The 20,124-nt window shown below is 36.5% G+C and overlaps 1 protein-coding gene across 2 annotated transcripts in view; it reads left to right on the plus strand.

Annotated features, from left to right (window-relative positions):
- LOC121427358 (protein Wnt-4-like) overlaps positions 1-18,853 on the plus strand; it is a 41,174-nt gene extending 22,321 nt beyond the window's left edge. The window contains exons 3-6 of one of the 2 annotated variants that reach the window (XM_041623708.1): positions 8,241-8,332; positions 8,992-9,174; positions 17,109-17,375; positions 18,063-18,853. In XM_041623708.1, the coding sequence (XP_041479642.1) occupies positions 8,241-8,332; positions 8,992-9,174; positions 17,109-17,375; positions 18,063-18,263 (743 nt within the window). In that variant the 3' untranslated portion in view covers positions 18,264-18,853. The remainder of the gene's footprint in view (positions 1-8,240; positions 8,333-8,991; positions 9,175-17,108; positions 17,376-18,062) is intronic. The other variant, XM_041623709.1, reaches the window with a different exon arrangement.
- Positions 18,854-20,124: the final 1,271 nt, after the last annotated feature.

Consider the following 20,124-nt stretch of genomic DNA (forward strand, 5'->3'; position numbering starts at 1 on the left):
TGAGGATAATTATGTGTCCAGCCAACGTTGGGCATTTCTTTGGACATTTTTTTTTATCTAGTGTGATGAAGATTTTGCCCATTCTTAAGTAATTGGTGCTTATTTTTTTAACTTTACTGCATGGACAATAATGCTTCCCGCATTGGGTAAGAAACAGCCCCAAGTTCGTTGCACACATACTTAACCTCGTTCTGGTTAAGATTTTATCCAATATTTTTTTCGACAGTGTACATTTTAACATCGATTCAAGGAGAGCGAGAGTTTCCCCGAGTTCCCGATTTCAGATGCATTTATCCTTGATCAAATTTTTCTCTAAATTTATCCTTGATGAGTAACCATTCGGTTATCCATCCTACTATACATCTCAGCCCCCCCCCCCATCCCACCCTGCATTATAACAGGTGGATCTGATGGAGATGGATGGCATTCAACATCCAACATAATACCTGTTTCTACGACAATTTTATTTCCAACGACTTCATGCCATGTCGTGACTTCGTTTGTCAAGGTTTCGTTGAGCTATTTCAAAGAGTATTTCATGAACCGTCTTGTGATTTTTCCCGAAGTGTGTTAAAAGCTTCTGAAATCCCGGTAACTGATTGGTTGAGAGATAGTTTGCAGTGACAATTACTGACAAGATGTTTACTGTTGAGGCATGCTCAGTAATTGAGAGCGGTCAAGGAATGGCAACTTGACATCCAAGACATATGCATGCACTCCGCAATTTGCAATTATAGGCATCCGCAAGTTGCAGTTATTGGCCTACCATTTATTAATTCAAGAATAATTTTCATTGAAAAGAACTGCTTTGCCGTTGCCCACTCGCAAACAATCAAATATTTATTAGAAGTCACGTGAGAAATAACTTTCATGATTATAGCCTACTGTCAGTTAAAATGTAAAAATATGAGTATTGTCATCAGTCTACACATCACAACAGCATGGAGCAACAGTGATGATGTCGGTTATGGTGGCGTTTCATATAAAAACAACCGCAAAAAACAAGTTTGAAAACTATTTAAAAGTGGATCCCTATACATAATTATATTTGCATTAAAATTTTAATGAAAAGGAGTATTTATAATGTCCAATGTCCATTATTCGTTGTGACTCAAGTGAACAAATGTGGTCAAAACGTGAAAGTTCGATGGAGCAGGGTGAATGTCCAGAAAATACCTTGACGATGTGTAGGTCTACTATTTCAGACAGGTTAAGTTACGACCTGCACCTGAACATTCGGCGCCTGGTCAGCCGCCCTGCATTTATCACTGGACGGGATGCTCCCAAATCCGCCCCCATCAAACCTCGAAGAAAGAACGGAAAGGGGAAAAAATGGCCTTTACTTCGTTGGGGGCAATAAATCTCTTTAAACTTGGGGGATACTAACGTAATGTAGAGGGGCAATTATGAGATGAGTTACGAGGGCATTGCAGAGTTGAATTGAGAGGATTCTATGAAATGGATGATATCATTTTCCCAGTGAAACGACGGATGAAATACGAAGTGGGAAACGAACACTGACAGTTTTAAAAATATGGTGCTTCTAAAGGCTTAATTTTGATTGGAAAGGCTATATTTTCTCAATAAGCGAAATTTTCCTCCATGAAGATGAGGGGCGGAGTTGTATGGAGATAGGGGTAGTAGTAAACGAAAGAAATAAAAGGAGGAAAAGAAAAGGATGGAGAGAAAGGAACAAATTAATAAAGGAGAAGAGTATTAGGAGAAGTACTGAAAGATTAAACCTTTAAAAGCCCTGTAATGCAATCAAGAAAAAAATCGTCTTGCCCCCGACCCCCTCTCAAAATGCGCATTTGAAAAAATATGACAATCCAGCGCCCTTATGGTAAAAAGAATTCATTTTAAATCGACAACTTGGCCAAATTTAAACCCAGGACTTACAGTTCGTAATGTTGGGCCCTCTGCCTATAAACCACCATGATTCACTCGATCGATCATTAGCTTAAATAGATATTTAGTTTACAAGTTATGGTTTGTCTCTTTTGCGATATTCATGACGTGATTATCCCGGATTTTTATTTGTGATATTCCACCATCATCAGCATCATCATGTGTGAAATGGATGTTGTTCTTTCAGCATCCCTACCATCAACCACGTCAACATATTCCATCACCACCCACACAAAAGATAATATTCTTGTATCGTTAACTCATCATCTCTTACCATGATTGTCTGCCCCTTTCCGCCTATCCCGCATGTTTCCTCCCCTCTCCTCCTCTTCCACCCCCCTGTACCCCCCCCCCCATCGTCGCTATCCTCTTCCATGTTTTCTTAGGCCCTCATTCTCCCTCCCTTTCCTATAGGCCTACACAGCAAAAACTGTGGTGTTAACCGGTGTACATAGAGGACCACACCAGTTATTTTACACCGGTGATAATTGGTGGTGTTAGTTTTACAACTATAGGTGTTATTACAACACCTTTTGTTGTTACATTTACACTCTTTGGTGTTATGTTCAATCTCTAGGGTGTTATTTTAACACCTCAGGGTGTGGTCCTCTATTAACACCAATTGGTGTCAGTTGTAACACCACAGTTTTTACAGTGTAACTTCTCTTTCCTATTCCCACTCTCCTCATTCCCACACCTTTTACCCCTTCACCATGCAAGGAGTTCCCTGTTTCACCCACCCCCCCCCCCCCTCTCCATATACCTCATCTATTAGGCAAAAACTCTGATCGATGTGTACTTCCCATAAAAAAACCCACGTCACTAAGACTTACTTGACAACAACATGCCCGTCACCCCTCACAACCAGAAGGCCAAGTACATTCCCTTATAGGTTAACCATCCCAAACCCAGAAGATCAACTTCCCTAAAAGAGTTTGGAGTAAAAAGACTCCGCTCGGATGGGATTCGAGATTCTATTCGATTTCCGAATCATTTCCGGATGGCATTCGAGGGATTTGTCTGCTTGTTGCATCTCTCAAATTTGTCTTCTCTTTCAGCGTCGAGAGCTCTCGTGTTCGAGTCTCTCATCACCGGTATAGTGAATGATGGCTTTGCGCCGGGTCGAGTCTGAAACATTTTTGTTTGGGTAATGTTGTTACAAGGATCATTGCCACTTCATGGAAACATTTTCACATCCACTCATCTCCGAGCTATATCTTTTTAAACGGATGGAAAGTTAAAGGCACGCCTGTCTTGTCCTCTACGATTTTGTAGGCATATTTATTTCAAAGTTCTGCTGTCATCATCTTACACAGAGTATCCGTCTTTCCTTCCTCTTCTTCCATTTTATTTATCTATCTCGATAGTACTACGGTAAAAACTGTGGTGTTAAAACTGACACCAATTGGTGTTAATAGAGGACCACACCCTGAGGTGTTAAAATAACACCCTAGAGATTGAACATAACACCAAAGAGTGTAAATGTAACAACCACAGGTGTTGTAATAACACCTATAGTGTAAAACTAACACCACCAATTTAACACCGGTGTAAAATAACTGGTGTGGTCCTCTATATACACTCTAAAAATGAAGTGCTAATTTAGCTCTTAAAGAGCGTGTATAGTGACTGCACTTCGGAGTGCTGATTTGTCTAGTTCAAATTTGAACTAGACAAATCAGCACTCCGAAGTGCAGTCGCTATACACGCTCTTTAAGAGCTAAATAAGCACTTCATTTCTTAGAGTGTACACCGGTTAACACCACAGTTTTTGCTGTGTACCGCCTTATATATCGTCGTATCCTTATTATTTTTTTGGGGGTGTACAATTTTGCCTACAGTATTAATACTAGAATTTATTCTCAGTCTATCCATTTTCATATATTTCCCCCTTCATCTGTATTCATCTTTTGTTGGTATTTAATCAGGTGTTTGACAGTCACACTGCTTCCTCATTGTCGATCAGTTTAAAATGAAGCTTATTCTTTGTGATAATTTTGAATTAATATTAATCAAATAATATCATATTTTAGCATTTCTTTTTTTGTAATTTTTCCTAGGTCGTAGAAATTGCTTTATTTTATCTTTTTTATGGCGGGGGGGGGGGGGGGTGAGCCCCCATCTGTTCGCCGATGCCTTCGATGACTTTTGTGCCAGGAATTCATTATCATTGCCTTCCTATAGCTAGACTGAATGATCCCTTACCCTAAAAAATATGTCACAATCCATTCTCAGAATATGATTGTTCCTCTGAATCAACAAGTATTATGATTCTTTTTTTCTGACCGAAAAAAAAATCTGATATTGGCGTAAATTCAACCCAGGGCCTAGCAACTATCGATGGGGGTGATTGCACCCCTAAATCCAGTGAAATTCAAGGGATCGCTTTCTCTGACTCGATTTGCCGAATATCTGTCATCGTTAAAGGTATTTGTTACGGATCTGTAGTGATACCATACACCAATACGCTAACTCGAGCAATGTGTGGTGAGGAGAAACAATACATATCAATTTTGACATCGATGATGAATAGCTGAATTTCAAAAGCATTATATCATTCCCTATCTCTCTCCCTCTCTCTCTTGCATTCATCCATTCATTGAACGTTCTTTGCACAGTTTTGAGATCAAAAATAGGAATACTTACTTCAGATCTTATAGAGATCTATGGGTAGTGAACGGTACGTGCAAATAAACGCCTTGCCAACGGACGATATGGCCATGGTGGTTTCAAGTCCAGAGATTATCCACTAAGCCCACACAACACTTCTGCATCTGAAAGATTAGTATTGTCTTAGCCAATATATGTAATGACTTCGAGATATTTTTAAAGAATTATTCGTAATTTTAAAACCTCTCCCAAGACAGCTATGTACTACCCCCTTTCCTCTGTCTCCCCCCCCCCCCCCCTCTCTCTCTCTCTCTCTCTTCCAATTTTAGCTTTTCGTATATCTCATCAACAAGCAAGGTCGCTTATTATTGAGAGGGTTAGGAAGAAAAATCCCAATACCAAAATAACTGCTTATGATGGAGTCGAATTGAATAAAAGGAATGAGTAGGCCCTATACAGTAAGCGAAAATAAAATTGATATATACAGTCGCGGTATCCTTGGAAACAATTTTAGAAACATGAATAGTAGGAAATTGAATTTTGTCCTCAATTTCCTCTGCTTTTCATGACAATGTAAAATTATCTCTTTCTGGCGACCTCTAGGGGATGCTTTCTGTGAAAAAGGATTGAAAATATTCTCAATTTAAATGAATCAAAATCCTTTTAAGTGCTCTCGAGTATTAGGAGTTCAAATATTGTGGGATAAAAAAGTCATTTCGTTGAAAGCTATTTATTTCTCCGTGAACAAAACCACTGTGCATTTGACGTAAATTCCAGCAACAAATACACAAAAAAAATATAGAGGAACGTGACATGAAAATGTTTTCAAAGCATTTTTGGTTAAATATTTAGTATATATATATATACACTCAAAAAAGATTGAAAAAAATTATATTGGGTAGAAAGGAAAGAAACATGTTTGCTGCGTATTTTTCCCAATTTAAATTTCAATTTTATTTATTTCACTTCCATCAAACAAAAACAAATTGTATACCATATATAAACATAAGTATTTGTATCCGTTGCAAAGAAACAAAAATAATAATACATATGTTGTGAAAAACACATTTGGGCAACACATTGGAGGTTTTAAATAAGTATACTATTTTTCAATAGAAATTAAATTAAGATGGAAATGGAGGGACCCACTAAAAAGCAATGCTTGTACAATGTGGGCCCCTCAAAAAAATAGATAACAAAACCAATAACAAAGTACAAATACAGACATATGTAATCAAATGAGAAAAAAAATTAAATGAGAGAGAAATAATACTCACAAAATAAATACGAAGTTATCAAAAAATATAGTTTGTATAGGACAAAACGACTTGTCCTCATATTGGATAAAATGCTAGATTGAATGATAAATTTCAACGCAACATTGCGTAAAATTTACAAAGTATTTGGTATCATTTCACCCAGCAAGGCTTGCTGGGAAGCATACATGTTCTCATTTTACACAATATGGGGTAAACTGTTTTTTAGAGTGTAAGAAGCATGTTTCATGCGAACATTTTTACGCTCCAAAATTATCATAGGATGCATTATTATTAGACAAGATTAGATATCGTGGCGTTACTTTTAACCTACAAACATTCATTCTTCCTGTCAACAATTAATGTTTGGTAAACATTTTTCCAGGACTGTAATCTCTTAATTCATTTAAAAGAAAATTAAAATTTATTTTGTTACAATCTTACAAAACTTCACATTGATTTCTTTTCCTCTATAATTTATTTGTTTATTTATTGTTTACCTGTCTACAGGTTGCCCTCGGTGTTGGTGTCAGATTGACTACACTTCTACCCCCCCCCCTCTCCTATCCTTGACTTTCTCTTTCTCCATTTATCCCTTCTTCGTTTTTCGCAGATTGTGCAGCAATGTTTGTTTATTTTTACTCTTGTTTTTTGTGTTTTGTTTTTGTTGTTTTGTTTTTTGTGTGTGTCTTCATGTCTTTTTTTGTCTTTTGTCTCTGCTCATCTTTTAATTCTAATTTCCTTTATTATAATTATTATTTATATCTTTATTTCATTATCTATTTTGTATAGATATATAGTTATTTGTGTTATACTTTTTTTCGTCTTGAGTGGTCCACACTTTACAAGCCTTGCTTTTCAGTGGACCACTCCTTGTTCCAACTTTTTTGATATATCATCCTCTGTATAAGGTGCATATTCTATATATTTGGTTTACTTGAATATTATCATTTGTATTTTCTGATGTCATATTTTATTTATTATAATTATTGCTTCTTAATTTTGTTGGAAAAATTGAATAAATGAATGAATGAAATCACACAAAAAAAAACGGTTGCCGTCCAACTTTCAAGATAACTCCATTCCCCACTATTCTGCCTGATATTTACTTGTAGTCTAAATATAAACTACTGATATAAAACATTACAAGCCTACATACAATTTGTTTGGGGAAAAGTTCGTTTATTTTCCTTTTCATGATTCCTTTATTTTATAACTTATGTGAATACACAATTCTTACTTGTTGGAATTTTCATTTTAATTGAGCCCTTTTTGTAATTTACAGCACAAGTTTTCAATCTAAAAATCATTGAATAAGAGCAGCTTTCTGATATCGCATGAACCCTACTCACTTACTTGAAGGAAAAAGTTAGTATATATCATTTATCATTACCAATCTACCACCACCATTACCACCAACATCACCACTACCTGCACCATATATCTTCATTATTTATCATCATTCCTGTTATTGTTTTTATAATATACATTTAGATATGAATTAAAATAGAAAAAAATATCAACTACGACAACCCATCTACCATTTTGTCTTTAGTTTTATTTCAATTGCATCTCTATACAAAAAACACAATAATTGTGTGTACTGCTCTTTTTCGACTCCACCTCTGCGAGCTATATAGACCTCATATTCCATGTATTCCGGCCCTCTCGTGTAGGGATATTATTTCATAGTGTTGAGTGATAAGATGATGTGACGCGTGTCAAGACAAAAGTTGGCGGTAAATTGCCGTATAAAGGAAGCCCCTAGATTAAAATAACTCCTTACTGCAATATTGGATTTGAGTAAGTTCCTTGACCTTGCCATTTCTTTCAACCATCCCGAGTAGACGACGATTGTCGGGGCGATCTTATCTTGACGGTTATTTCGTGGTGGTCGAATTCATGGTTGGTCGGTTGGTATTGATAGCCGAAGGGCTTTTGTCTTTGAAACTGCAGGATTTTTTTTTTTATGAAATCCATGATAATTTCTGTTTTGAAATCGCAAACAATGAAAACAATAAGATCTTCATTTAACCTTCTAAAGTCAATCCATTTTTTTGGGGGGGGGGGTGGGCGAAGTGTTATGATTATATTTTTTATGCCATTTTTTGAAAGAAAACTGACCAAACTCCCTTCTCAATGATGCTTAGGATTGTCAGCTTTGTAACACTCGTGTTTCCAAGGGGACAATACCATAAACAGAGAAGATTATTTATAGCACCATTTGATCGTCAGTCACCTTTTTTGTTGGAGGGAATTATTGCCGATTTTGCCAAAATGGCAAAAAAGTCTGCGACTTGCTCCCCCTTCCCCTATTCGTCAAATATTGTATACAGGAACCAATCTTAAAGGGCCAATGACAGTTGTGCTTTTCATGTGTTTAGTTTTCTTTCATTTGTTAGGATATAATGAATAAATTGATTTTAAATTCAGTCGTATTTGTATTTCTGTTTCTTCACAATGCAGGCACACGGGAAGCAGCCTTCGTGAATGCCATCTCGGCCGCCGGCGTGGCCCATGCGGTGACGAGGGGCTGCAGTAGTGGAGAACTGGAGAAAGTAAGCACATTGTATTCAGGGTCTGGGTTGCGTCATTCTTTTTAAACGAGTATAAAAAAGTGAAATAAAGAAAGAATTAAGTGTGTGGAAACATACCCAGCCCCTCCATATCACGATACACTGAGGTGAAAGTCCTGATATTGACAAAGGCCGGGAAACCCATTAAAAAAGGTTTGCACTGAATCAAGAAAACGTCATTATAAAAGATAAAAGTGTTCGTATTCATCAGTTGACTGAAATGAATACCATTTTTGTGTGTGTCAATTTTCAATTTCAATTTTCTTTTCTGCAATCACCAATGTAGGCCTATAATCCTTTAATGTAAATTTGATTATGATAGTGTGTTCTTGCATTTGTAATTCTTTTATTAGTCCTGTTCTAAGCCTTAAGAACGAGAAACCTGGAATTATTTTCATTGTATATAACTTCCCTTTGCTTTGAATTAATTTGATACTTAAAAAAAGCAATTAGGTTTTGAAAATTGTAGCGTGGCTATAAGGCTATTGCCTCCCGCCCCTGCTGACTTGTCTGATGACGATTGCTATTGTGTTAATGGCCCTACTTGACTTGGATGAATGACAGAATAATATTAATTGCACTTTTCATTCTTTATTTTTTCAGATTAATAATAATATTCATTTGAGTTTTTGATTTACCAGTGTGGCTGTGATCGGACGGTAGGAGGCAACAGCGCAGACGGGTTTGTCTGGGCAGGCTGTTCAGACAATGTCGCTTACGGCGTCCAATTCTCACAAACTTTCGTGGATGCCATGGAAAGAAAAACCCGTGCTACCCTTGAACGAAGACTGATGAACTTGCACAATAACGAAGCTGGAAGAAGAGTAAGAAATAAAACAATGATATGAATACTATAAACCTTCATTTTTCTTATAGAAATCCACTGTTTGAATGCGCCCTTAATATCGGAATGGTATAAATCATACCGTTTTGCCTACGGTCAGTTTGGTCCTATCCGAGATGTTCTTATCCCCCTTTTATCCATCTTGTTTGTATAATAAACTTTTGGTCAAATTTCCACGAGTCTATTTACCATTAATTTTGTTTAATTCCCATTCAGGCTATATTCCGTTTAGGTCTTAATATTCACTTGGTGTAAGACCACTTTAGTATATTTGTTAGAAGAAGTGTTTTATATTTTTTGCATTTGACAAAGTAAAAAAACGAAGACAAAGTGGAATTAGATCATTCGGGCATTAGATTGACCATTAGACCAAGTGGGAATAGGACCAAGTGTAAAGTAAACCAAACGGCAATTGGACGAATTAATAATAGACCAAGTTAGTTTAGTCCATGTCGTAGACTATATCTTGCTAAAAAAATCTTACAAGACAAAACAGACCTACTGCTTTACTGCTTGTTGCTAAGTGACTAATCGATCGAAACGATGTCAGCGGATAAAAAATGAATAATGGAAACAGGAAATATTTTCAAAGGTATAAAAACAGTCAATGAAATAAGATTCCATTGTTTTATAAGTATTGTGAATCATGTCAATTGGGGCAGGGGTTCAGGGAGTAAAAAAAATGTATCTCAGTTATGATTAATAAGAGAAATAATGCAATTTGTTGATCATGCACTTACGCCTGAACATGCTGAACCAGCCGGCAAGATGACAAATTTATTTATTATTTTATTCGTTAGAACAGGTTAGCTTGCAAAAAAAGTTATATTTTAGTTAAACGGTAATCACCTCAGGCAGGTGTTCTTATCTTAAATTTATTCGTAGTTTCTGAAAATTTGTTCTCTCAATTTGAGTTTGATCTAAATTATAGCGACCCCGTTTTCTTCGTATAACAGATTATCTGGAATTCATTTTTTCTTCCATTTTCTTTTCCTGCATTCCCCCTCTATTTCCCTTTACCCTTTTCCTTTCTTCTTCTTCTTCTTCTTCTTCTTTTTCTTCCTCCTCCTCATCCTCCTCTTCTCCTTCTTCTTCTTTTCCTCCTCCTAATCCTTTCTTCTTCTTCTTCTTCATCTTTGTTCCATTTTACGTTCATTTTACATTTTCATTAAGAGTTTGAAGCTAGTTACGTAGGAGTTGTAATATTTTTTTTTACCTTATATCAATATTGACTTTAAAAAAGAAAATATTCATAATTTATCAGCTGTATAAATCTTGTAATAAAAAGAAAATTGGTTATCCATTTTTTTGTGGGGGGGACTTTTAAATCGTCGTCGACACGTCATGATTATGATTGTATTATTTTCGAACTCCCTTCGTTCAGATGACACACCACGGTCGTCTCACTTCGAGGGCGCGCAAACGACCCCGTCTATTTAGAATAAATCAAGAAGTTTTTGATTTACGGATCGGAAATAACGCGTGCATAAATAACAACTGATTGACTTACTGTCGTGCGAGTCAATTTTCTCCTTGATTAATCCATACCCTTTCATCGGTTATTGATCGACTCTGGGCGCTTATTTAGAAATGTTTGGTAAATATGCCGCTCGCTGTGCTTGACTTGCATCTTGTGTTCCCAAGAGACAGAAAGTCGTTTTCTGCTTGACAGATTTGTAACATTTGAACTTGAAATGTATACATCATGGGGTGTGGGGATGTGGCCATTAAATATATATCACCAACTACAAAGGCCACAAGGACTATTCGAGAAACACTGTTCCCTATATCAGTATATTGGTCATCTAGGATCAGGACTGGGAGTCTTTCCCCTTACCAATTCGAGGACCATGCGTGACAGCAACAAAAGTTGAGGGGCCAAAATGTGTATGGAAGCAACATTTCTAAAAAGGCGTGAGCGAGCAAAAATGTTGCCCCTCTTTAGGACAGAAATATATATTTCACCCTTTTTCATTTTGTTCTCATTTTCCTTCGTGATGGAACTTGGGGGCATGACCCTAAGCCCCTTCTCTCCAACTATATACACCATCAGCGCACATTAATTTAATTCGACTACGAGTACGATGGTGCATGGGTGGAAATTGACTATCTTACTGATACCTATAGATTTATGTATAATATTAAATGCTTCATATTTTGCGTGCATCTCCTTTGTGTATCACAGACATTCATTGATGCACTCCGGCGACATTTTCATAATCGTCTATAACCTTCACGCGGCGTCACGGGGTGGACGCTAAAAAAACAAACCAATCTTTCACGGATAGCGAAGCGTAATTCAGGCAATGCTCCTGACTTGCACGCGAACCCATACCAGAAAGAATTACCTTATCACAAGCTGAATGAATAAAAGTGTTCAGTGAATTGTGTCATTTCTTACTGTCTCTAAAGAGTGATGATGATTTTTAGAAATGAAATTAAATGATTCAAGTGCGCACTTTCGATTTATTATTTTTTCAATGAAAATGTTGCAAGGAAAAGTAAGTTTAAATTTTACAAATTGCAGGAGTAGGCTCGACTGACGATTTTTTTAAAGTTCTCATCCCTCCTTCGAAGCGCATACTCCGCTTCTCGAGATCACGGCAGTATCTTCTCCTTTACTTTTGAACCTATGCTTCACATTTTTTGCTCACAATCTTAACATACTTAACCTAAGATTTATTATAGCAATGGCGAGCATGCAATCATCATCATTCTTTGGAGGCATTAAGAAATGCCCCCATTTCTCGCAATGACGAATGGGGTTTGGACAAAAATGTAGACACGGATCAAAATGATGAAGTGATGTTGCTAAAACACCCAAGGCGGTCCATTCGAAAGTAGCATTAAAAAGGCTCCTTGAAGTCTTACACTAGATCATCAGAAACCCAAGGGATTAACAGAATAATTTGAAAGAAGGATGATAATTGTTAGGCAAGAGATTCGACAATATAAGTGAATACATTATGGTCCATCCCCCTCAATCAATTTCCTTTTCTTTCTTTCTCGTATCTCATTTTCTGAGTATTAAGGATAAAAGAGGAATAAAAACATGATAAGTTACTGAGTCGGGGATTGTTTTGAATTTTATTTTAAACTAGATACTTAAAATAATATCATCGGCGAAAGTTTAAATGTTGGAGTAATATTTGTTGGAAAATGGAATCGAAGTATAGCCTATGGCCTTTAAAAACTAGAATCTTTAAAGAATATATCCCTTTAGAATTACTAAAACAACGTATATTTGTGAGAAACTGCGATCAAAATACATGAGAATGGTATGTAAATCTGTGACTTGTTATTTGTATCAAGTCGATTCTGAAGCAGACGATTGCGATCCAGCCATTAAAAGCGCGGGAAATGATGAATGGGTGATCTTGGAACGAGCGACGCGTGCGCCGAGATAACAAACACAGAAATTGTAACGTCTGCTCATTTAATGTCGCCATCACTCAATAGTGTTCAAAATATAGATATAAGCCTATTGCATACACACCACCTCCCGGAGATGAAACATAGAATTGTATCCTACACGAGATAGGTCTACTGTTTTTTAATCAACTGAACATTCGTGGTTACTACGACATGAGCGAGTTAGCCGAATAATGCCGATGTTTCCTCGATAAATTTGATTCATTCACGAGTTGTATCATGTTTATTTTTGCTGCATGAACAATACAACAGCTTAGCTTTTCACTTTTTTGGTGTCTATAGGTCACGTGGCAAGAAGAATTGCTAAGGCAGAGATTGGAAGTGCATGGGAGGGGGTGTTAGACCTGTTAATATAGAAGACGTGATGAGATGTGTCCATTTCAGACGAGATTACGGAAGGAAACGATGTCAAACATTTAAACGTAATAATGTCACATTGATGGACGCCCAAAGGAGTAATGAAATTCGGTTCAATGATATTTTCTCAACAAACTTCCTTTCCACCATGCCTCATCACATCCCCTTGCAATTTCATTTCTCACCCCATCTCATGTCATCGGCTCAATCAATCCGTGATTAATATTTTGTCAGAAATGTCCCCACAGAGTGCTGAGATTAGTTCGGCATTTCAGGCATCCACACATATAATCCGAGCCAATTTATCAATCATAACCACCGCCGCTTATTGGAATAGAAATATTTTCCGAGTTCATGGACCAATCTCATTCATAAACAGATTTTTGAATATCATGACGGTTGGTTGATGATTCCGGGCTGTAAATTTTCCATTAATTTTATACAATTTAGAATTCACCTCTAACTTTAGTGTTATTTCGTACTCTTGAAAAGTAAAGCCTATCGGTAGTCAAACAAAAGCTGATGGATAATTATGCTTCCGAACTACACCCCCCCCCCCCCCCGAGTCGGGCCGGCCAGATGTAAAGCGAAACTCTGAAGTGTTTTTTTTTGCGAAACTAAATTTACTAATAATAGGGAGACGTTAAATTATTCACGTGTCATACAAGTCACGTATTAATGAACTATCCCAAACGTATTGTAGATATACTTGTCCATTTATCATGTTTATATATAGCCTTTAATAATCTTAAATACATGTTGACTATTTTCTACATAGATTAACTGGCAGAGAGTCAGTGGTGTTAATGTTGCAAAATATGTAATATAATGTCTTCCTGGAAAACATTTTATGGGGGTGTTGATGGAGAGGTGTTGCGGATAATGTAAAAACATTATTGTCAAAACTGCACTGGCGTAGAATAAAGGACCTCAGAAAGTATTTTTTCATATTAGTGCATGTTTTTCACTTTTGCAGTAAGAGTTTAACCTTAAGACATCCAGTCCATGATGCATAATAGTGACCCCTCCCCCTTTCAAGTAATAAGGGAATCATTTTTAAAGGGATGGTCCAGGCTGGAGATATTTATATCTCAATAAATAGAATGAAATTCTCAGAGCAAAATCCTGAAAATTTGATCAAAATCGGATAACAAATGAAGAAGTTATTGAAATTTTAAAGATTTGCATTATTCCGGTGAAACGGATCTAGTCATGTCTTTATGAATATTCAATAGGTGGGCTGTTATCCGATTTTTGATGAAATTTTCAGCATTTTGCTTAGTGAATTTTACTCTAGTTATTTAGATATAAATATTATTAGCCCGGACTATCCCTTGAATGCTCTCTTTCTCCCCCCCCCCCCCCCCTCTCTCTCTCTCTCTCATTTCTATTGCCTTGAGATAAATAAGTTATGATGACATTGTTATCGACAAGGAAAACTCATCAAAACCCATACTCCACCACTTTCAGAAATCTACTTGAAAATACTACCTTGATGTGTCATCGATGCATTTAACAAACCCAAACAAAATGAGTTCCTGGTATAGTGTTAAAATTTTGGAGTGACAATGATGTCACTTTCTAGCTAAAAGTGAATAGATTTCGTTTTTCATTTAACGATTTTTATTCTGTCCATTTGACAGTCTGTTACGGGTGGCATTCAAGGGGGGGGGGGTTATCCCTTTATTTTTTTTCATAGTCTTAAAAGGAAGAGAGGAGAATAAACAGATATATGGGAAGAAATGAATCGGTCATTTAACTACAACATACCTGTCCATAGGTTTTATTCAAAAGATGGAAATTAAATCAAACGCACAATTTTTTGTTTCATCTTGACACCTCTTTACCCTTGCACAGCCTTTGGCCCGTTGCCATGGTTGTGAAGCAAGGCTTATATAAACTTCCAAGAAAAGAAAACGTATTTGTCTTCTTGAGTTTGTAATAATAAACATTATGTAAAGTGTATTCGTCGAAGTTTACCATAAATTATGGTTATTCGTTGATGTTCATGAGGCCTGTACAGAGAATTAATCAATATGGGCCTATATTTTGTGCCCCTTAACAGTTTCAACCGCTTCGCGAGACAACTGATCAACCTAATTCTCAGCGAAGACGAACATCTTCAGAATATTTCATTCATTTCATTTCGTTTATTTCCACAATAACAGCAAAGATAATTATTTTACAACAGAAATGTGAGTATAGAATAAATTAACAATTAGAAATATTGAAATAGTTCACAAAGGTCCAGTACACAGATATAATGTATAATTGAATTTTAGAAAATTCAGTTTTAACTTAAATGCTAGCTGTATATTGTGGGGGAAACCTTGGAAAGCGGAGCTTGTAATTCAGGTTCCCCAAAATAATATTACAGTATCATTAATTAATGAAAATGGTATAAAAAGATACAAACTAGACGGGACGATACAAGACTACACTAAACGGGACAAGTACATCAGAACAACTCAAGCACAAACATGGGACAATGAACAGCCTCCTGCAGGAAAATCATAGTGTAACATTATAGTTATTTATCAGTGTAGTCTTAAGCTTATGTTTGAACGAAAATAAGCTTTGTGTCAGTTTTAAAGATTCATCTAGAGAATTCCAAAAATGGGGACCAGTATAAACAATAGTCTTCTGTTTGTAAAAAGTTCTGAGCTTCGGAAGATGGAAAGATGACGATAATCTGGTGGGGTAGCTGTGCAAAATCTCGTTTCTTAAAAACAGTAAACTTAAGGAAGTTGGCAGCTCTCCTTGGTTTAACTGAAACATAAAGCAGCCCAGGCGAAGAGAGTACAAATCCTGTATTTTTAAAACTTTATTGGAGAAGAACAATTGATCTGAGTGAGCTAATCTGTGTTTATGACAAATGATTCTCATTATTCTTTTCTGTGTAAGTAGTAGTCTATCCAACTGATTTCTAGAGGAACTGCCCCAAGCTAATATCCCATAATTTAAGTAAGAAAGAATAAGGGTATTATACAAATTTGATAAAACGTTTGGAGGCAAAAAAGTTTTTAGTTTGTTTATGACGCCAACATTTCTAGATAAAAGTTTTGATAAATACGTAATGTGCGGCTTCCATGAAAATTTGTTATCTATATATAGACCAAGAAATTTCGTTGAATCGACAATATCGATTAAAATATTATTAAGAAAGACGTTCCTGGGTAGAGCTGTGATTGAATTACTAAAAAGCATGCACTGGGTCTTTGCAACATTTAAAGAAAGTTTGTTACAACAGATCCATTCATGAATACATCTGAGTTCAGTATTTACTATGTTTACAAGAGTATCAGGATTTTTATGTGAAAAGAAAACACTGGTGTCATCTGCATATAATATGAAAGACAAGGCCTTTGATGAATCCTGACAATCGTTGATATATAGAATGAATAATAATGGCCCCAAAAGCGAACCCTGGGGTACTCCGCAAATCATGTCATTATAATCGGAATTAGAATTGTTTATGGAGACAAACTGTTTTCTTCCAGTAAGATAACTTCTGTACCACTCCAAGGCCTTCCCCCTAATTCCATAATGTGATAGTTTAGACAATAAGATTTCATGGTCAATGGTGTCAAAGGCCTTGGAGAGGTCCAGAAAGATACCAAGAGTGTGAAGGTGGTCGTCAACAGCAGTCGCTATATGATTAATGAAATATAAGATTGCATGTGTTGTTGAATGCTTTTGCCTAAAGCCAAATTGTGATTCTGATAAAAGACCAAAACTCCTCACAAATTTTATTGTACGATTGTATATAATTTTTTCTAAGACTTTGGAAATAGAAGATAAGAGAGATATAGGTCTATAATTACTTATATCGGACGGATCTCCCTTTTTGTAGATAGGAACTACCTTCGCAATTTTCATTCGGTCGGGAACTATACCATTAACAAGAGATAAATTCATGAATATGAAAGATATTATGAAAATATAATCATCGCAAGATAGCTATACCAATGGGCTGCATTATTTATGATATCACACTCTTGGTAAAGCTTTGAATCTTTGACGAAACAGGGCATGTGTGTAATATCAAATTCCCATTTGAACAAACTTTTCTTTCAATGTTCTATCTTTCTTTCTTTCTTGTTTTCACTTTTCGAAATTCATTAGACAATCGAAGACAACATGCGGATGGAGTGCAAGTGTCACGGCGTGTCCGGTTCTTGTGAGATGAAAACGTGCTGGAAATCGATGCCGACCTTCGGCGACATCGGCTACGTCCTCAAAGAGAAGTTCGACGGTGCCACAGAAGTCCAGTCCCTGAAGATCGGATCCAGACAGCAGTTGGTCCCTCGCAACGCGGATTTCAAGCCTCATACCAGCTCGGACCTGGTCTATCTTGTGCCATCCCCTGATTTTTGCGAAGAGGACTTGAAGGTAAGCTTCTTCTTCTTTCTTCTTTTTCTTCTTCTTCTTTCTCCTCCTCTTCTTCTTCTTCCTCTTCTTCTTCTTACTCCTGCTCTTCTTCTTCTCCTATTCCTCCTTCTTCTTCTTCCTCCTCCTCCTCCTCCTCTTCTTCTTCTTCCTCCTCCTCCTCTCCTCCTCTTCTTCTTTTTCTTCTTCTTTTCCTTCTTCTTTTCCCCTCCCTCATTTTATGCCTCCGTCCCCCTCGTACCAATTCTCCTTTTTTTCTTGATTTGATTTCGTTTGGAAACCAACGTATCGGGCGTATTTTGCCAATATGGGCATATACTTTATATTCATGTATATGAATTGAAACCAGGCCTGGCAAATTGTTATTCATTATTATATCTGTAGTTTTGTCTTAAAATAATTCTAGGAAATCTTGATATTAATAAAAACGACATTTTAGGAGAGTTCGTGTAAAAAATACTTGGTAGGCCTATAGTTACAATGAACTGTCTTGCGGAGTCAATTTCTTTATTTAAATTTTAAGACTGAGTAGTGTTAAATCACTTGATGAACAAGTTGCGTTCTCTTTTGTAACCTGTACTCTCTTTGAATATTGTCAATACCGATATCTTATTCAAGAGTGTCATATTGAAAGAACAGATTGTTTTTGTCGATTCTTTCTTTGTTTCTTTCCTTCATTCACCCGTCAAGCTGGGATCACTGGGTACCCACGGACGGCGCTGTAACAAGACGTCAAAAGCCATCGATGGCTGCGAGCTCATGTGCTGTGGTCGAGGTTTCAACACTCATATCGAAGAGGTGGTCGAACGATGTAGCTGCAAGTTCCATTGGTGTTGCTACGTCAAGTGTCGGAATTGCCACCGGACTGTCGAAGTGCATACGTGTAAATGAGCGTGTGGGACCGAACTCGAGCACGGCGCCGCGTACTGCATCTTATCGTGCGTGCGCGTGTGCACGTACGTCAACTCTCGACGAAACACGGTGATTGTGATTGGACAATATTGATCATCACGTGACGAACTCTCGTAACAGATTTTTTTCAAAACAGTATTCCATTTCAAGCAAGCGAGTTTTCCTGGCACAAAATGGTAGACAGCATGGCCCTGAGTAGCTGGGGTGCTTCACCCCCTAGATCTTCCTTGGGGGTGCTGCGTGTATTATTTCCCATATGCAGCACCCCTGGAATTCTGGTTGGTGTTAAAACAAAAAGAGAAATGTTAGCAAAACGAAAACCTTTTGTTTGTTTTGTTTGCTTGTCAAATTTACATCAGCAACCTCAGTCAAGAATTCGTTCCCAGGGCCCTGACGGTAAAACGTTTTGGCTGGACACTTCAGGATTATTATTTTTTTTTTACCAATGTCATTGCTTCGAAAATAATTTATTGAAAAGAACTTTATTGTTCCATTGCTCCTAAGTTGTGTTAAGCATTCAAACAAGAAGAAATTTAGGCCTTAAGACATCTCTGAATGCACAAGTAAAAATTGTTCTGGCTTATCAAAATATTTCTAACATGTTTAAAATGATAGATGAGGGTATCTAGACTTTTTTGACGGTACAGAATAATGGTACTTGAAATACTAATGCCAGGACAAAACGGTGTACTAGTAAAACATTTTCTTTTAAGTAAAGTATAATGATGTAATTATACCTATTTTACTTATCTCGAAGCCATGACAGTGGGTTACGTTTGAAATGAATGCCTAGTTGTTTGTATGCCCCTCAACCAATTATATAAAAGTTTGAGAAGTTTTCTTGGGGTCATCACTGGTTTATTTTCATAATGCATTTGTGATACGTACTAGTTACTATGGTTGCCTAATCAATATTAATCATAAATCTGGAAGTAATCAATGGATTGAAAAATTTATGTTGATGTCGGCTCGAAAAAGCAGATTAGAAAACTAACTGCAAGTCAAAAGCAAACACGTGAATTTCTTTACCTGATGCAGTTGGGAATGGTTTCAAGCTTGTCCAGAATGATAAAAAAAATATGTGAAAATATTCTTTAAAAAAAACAACTATGCAGTAGGTCTTGAAAATCTTGTACAAAATTGTACAAAAGTGAAGGGGTCTTATTCGAACGCACTCTGCAAAGTTCCATTCATCGAAGATGCTGTTATTGAATTTAGACTTCCCTCGGGAATTACGTCCTTTCTAGGTAGAGGCATGATATTTTAATCTGTTTAAAAACAAAATAAGTCATATTGTGAAACACTTTAATCCTTTTAGAACATAATTATTGACACCTTCTGTTTATAAGTGCCTTATGCTCTTGCCGAGCTATTTCATGATTTACAAAAAGGTACTTTATTGTTTGAACTGGATTTTTTTTATCGAAATGTGTTTGTGTGGTGTACATTTTATTTTACGCAAAACAATGTACAGTATTTCTTGTTCATAGGCCTACGTGTATCTTATTATCATTGTACTATTGTATAAAGTAATTTGTTTGTAATATAATGTCAATATAATGTCTTCCCTAATTATTGTATGTGATAATATTATTTTGATACAATTACGCGCATGTAGCCAAAACGTATGTTAGTATTATTCGATGATAATTGTATTAATGTATGGAATATTCATCGAAATTACTCATTATAATGAGTAATGTTGATAGCATGTATAAGTCTTTCTTAAAATTCTTTTGATTCTGTTTTTTTTAATTGCAAGCCACAACTTGGACCCCTACGAAAAACAGCATTTACTGATGGGCTAATACATCCTACGAGTGGTAAATCAATAAAATTG

This window comes from Lytechinus variegatus, chromosome 14 (genome assembly GCF_018143015.1).
Source record: "Lytechinus variegatus isolate NC3 chromosome 14, Lvar_3.0, whole genome shotgun sequence".
NCBI classification, from domain to species: domain Eukaryota; kingdom Metazoa; phylum Echinodermata; class Echinoidea; order Temnopleuroida; family Toxopneustidae; genus Lytechinus; species Lytechinus variegatus.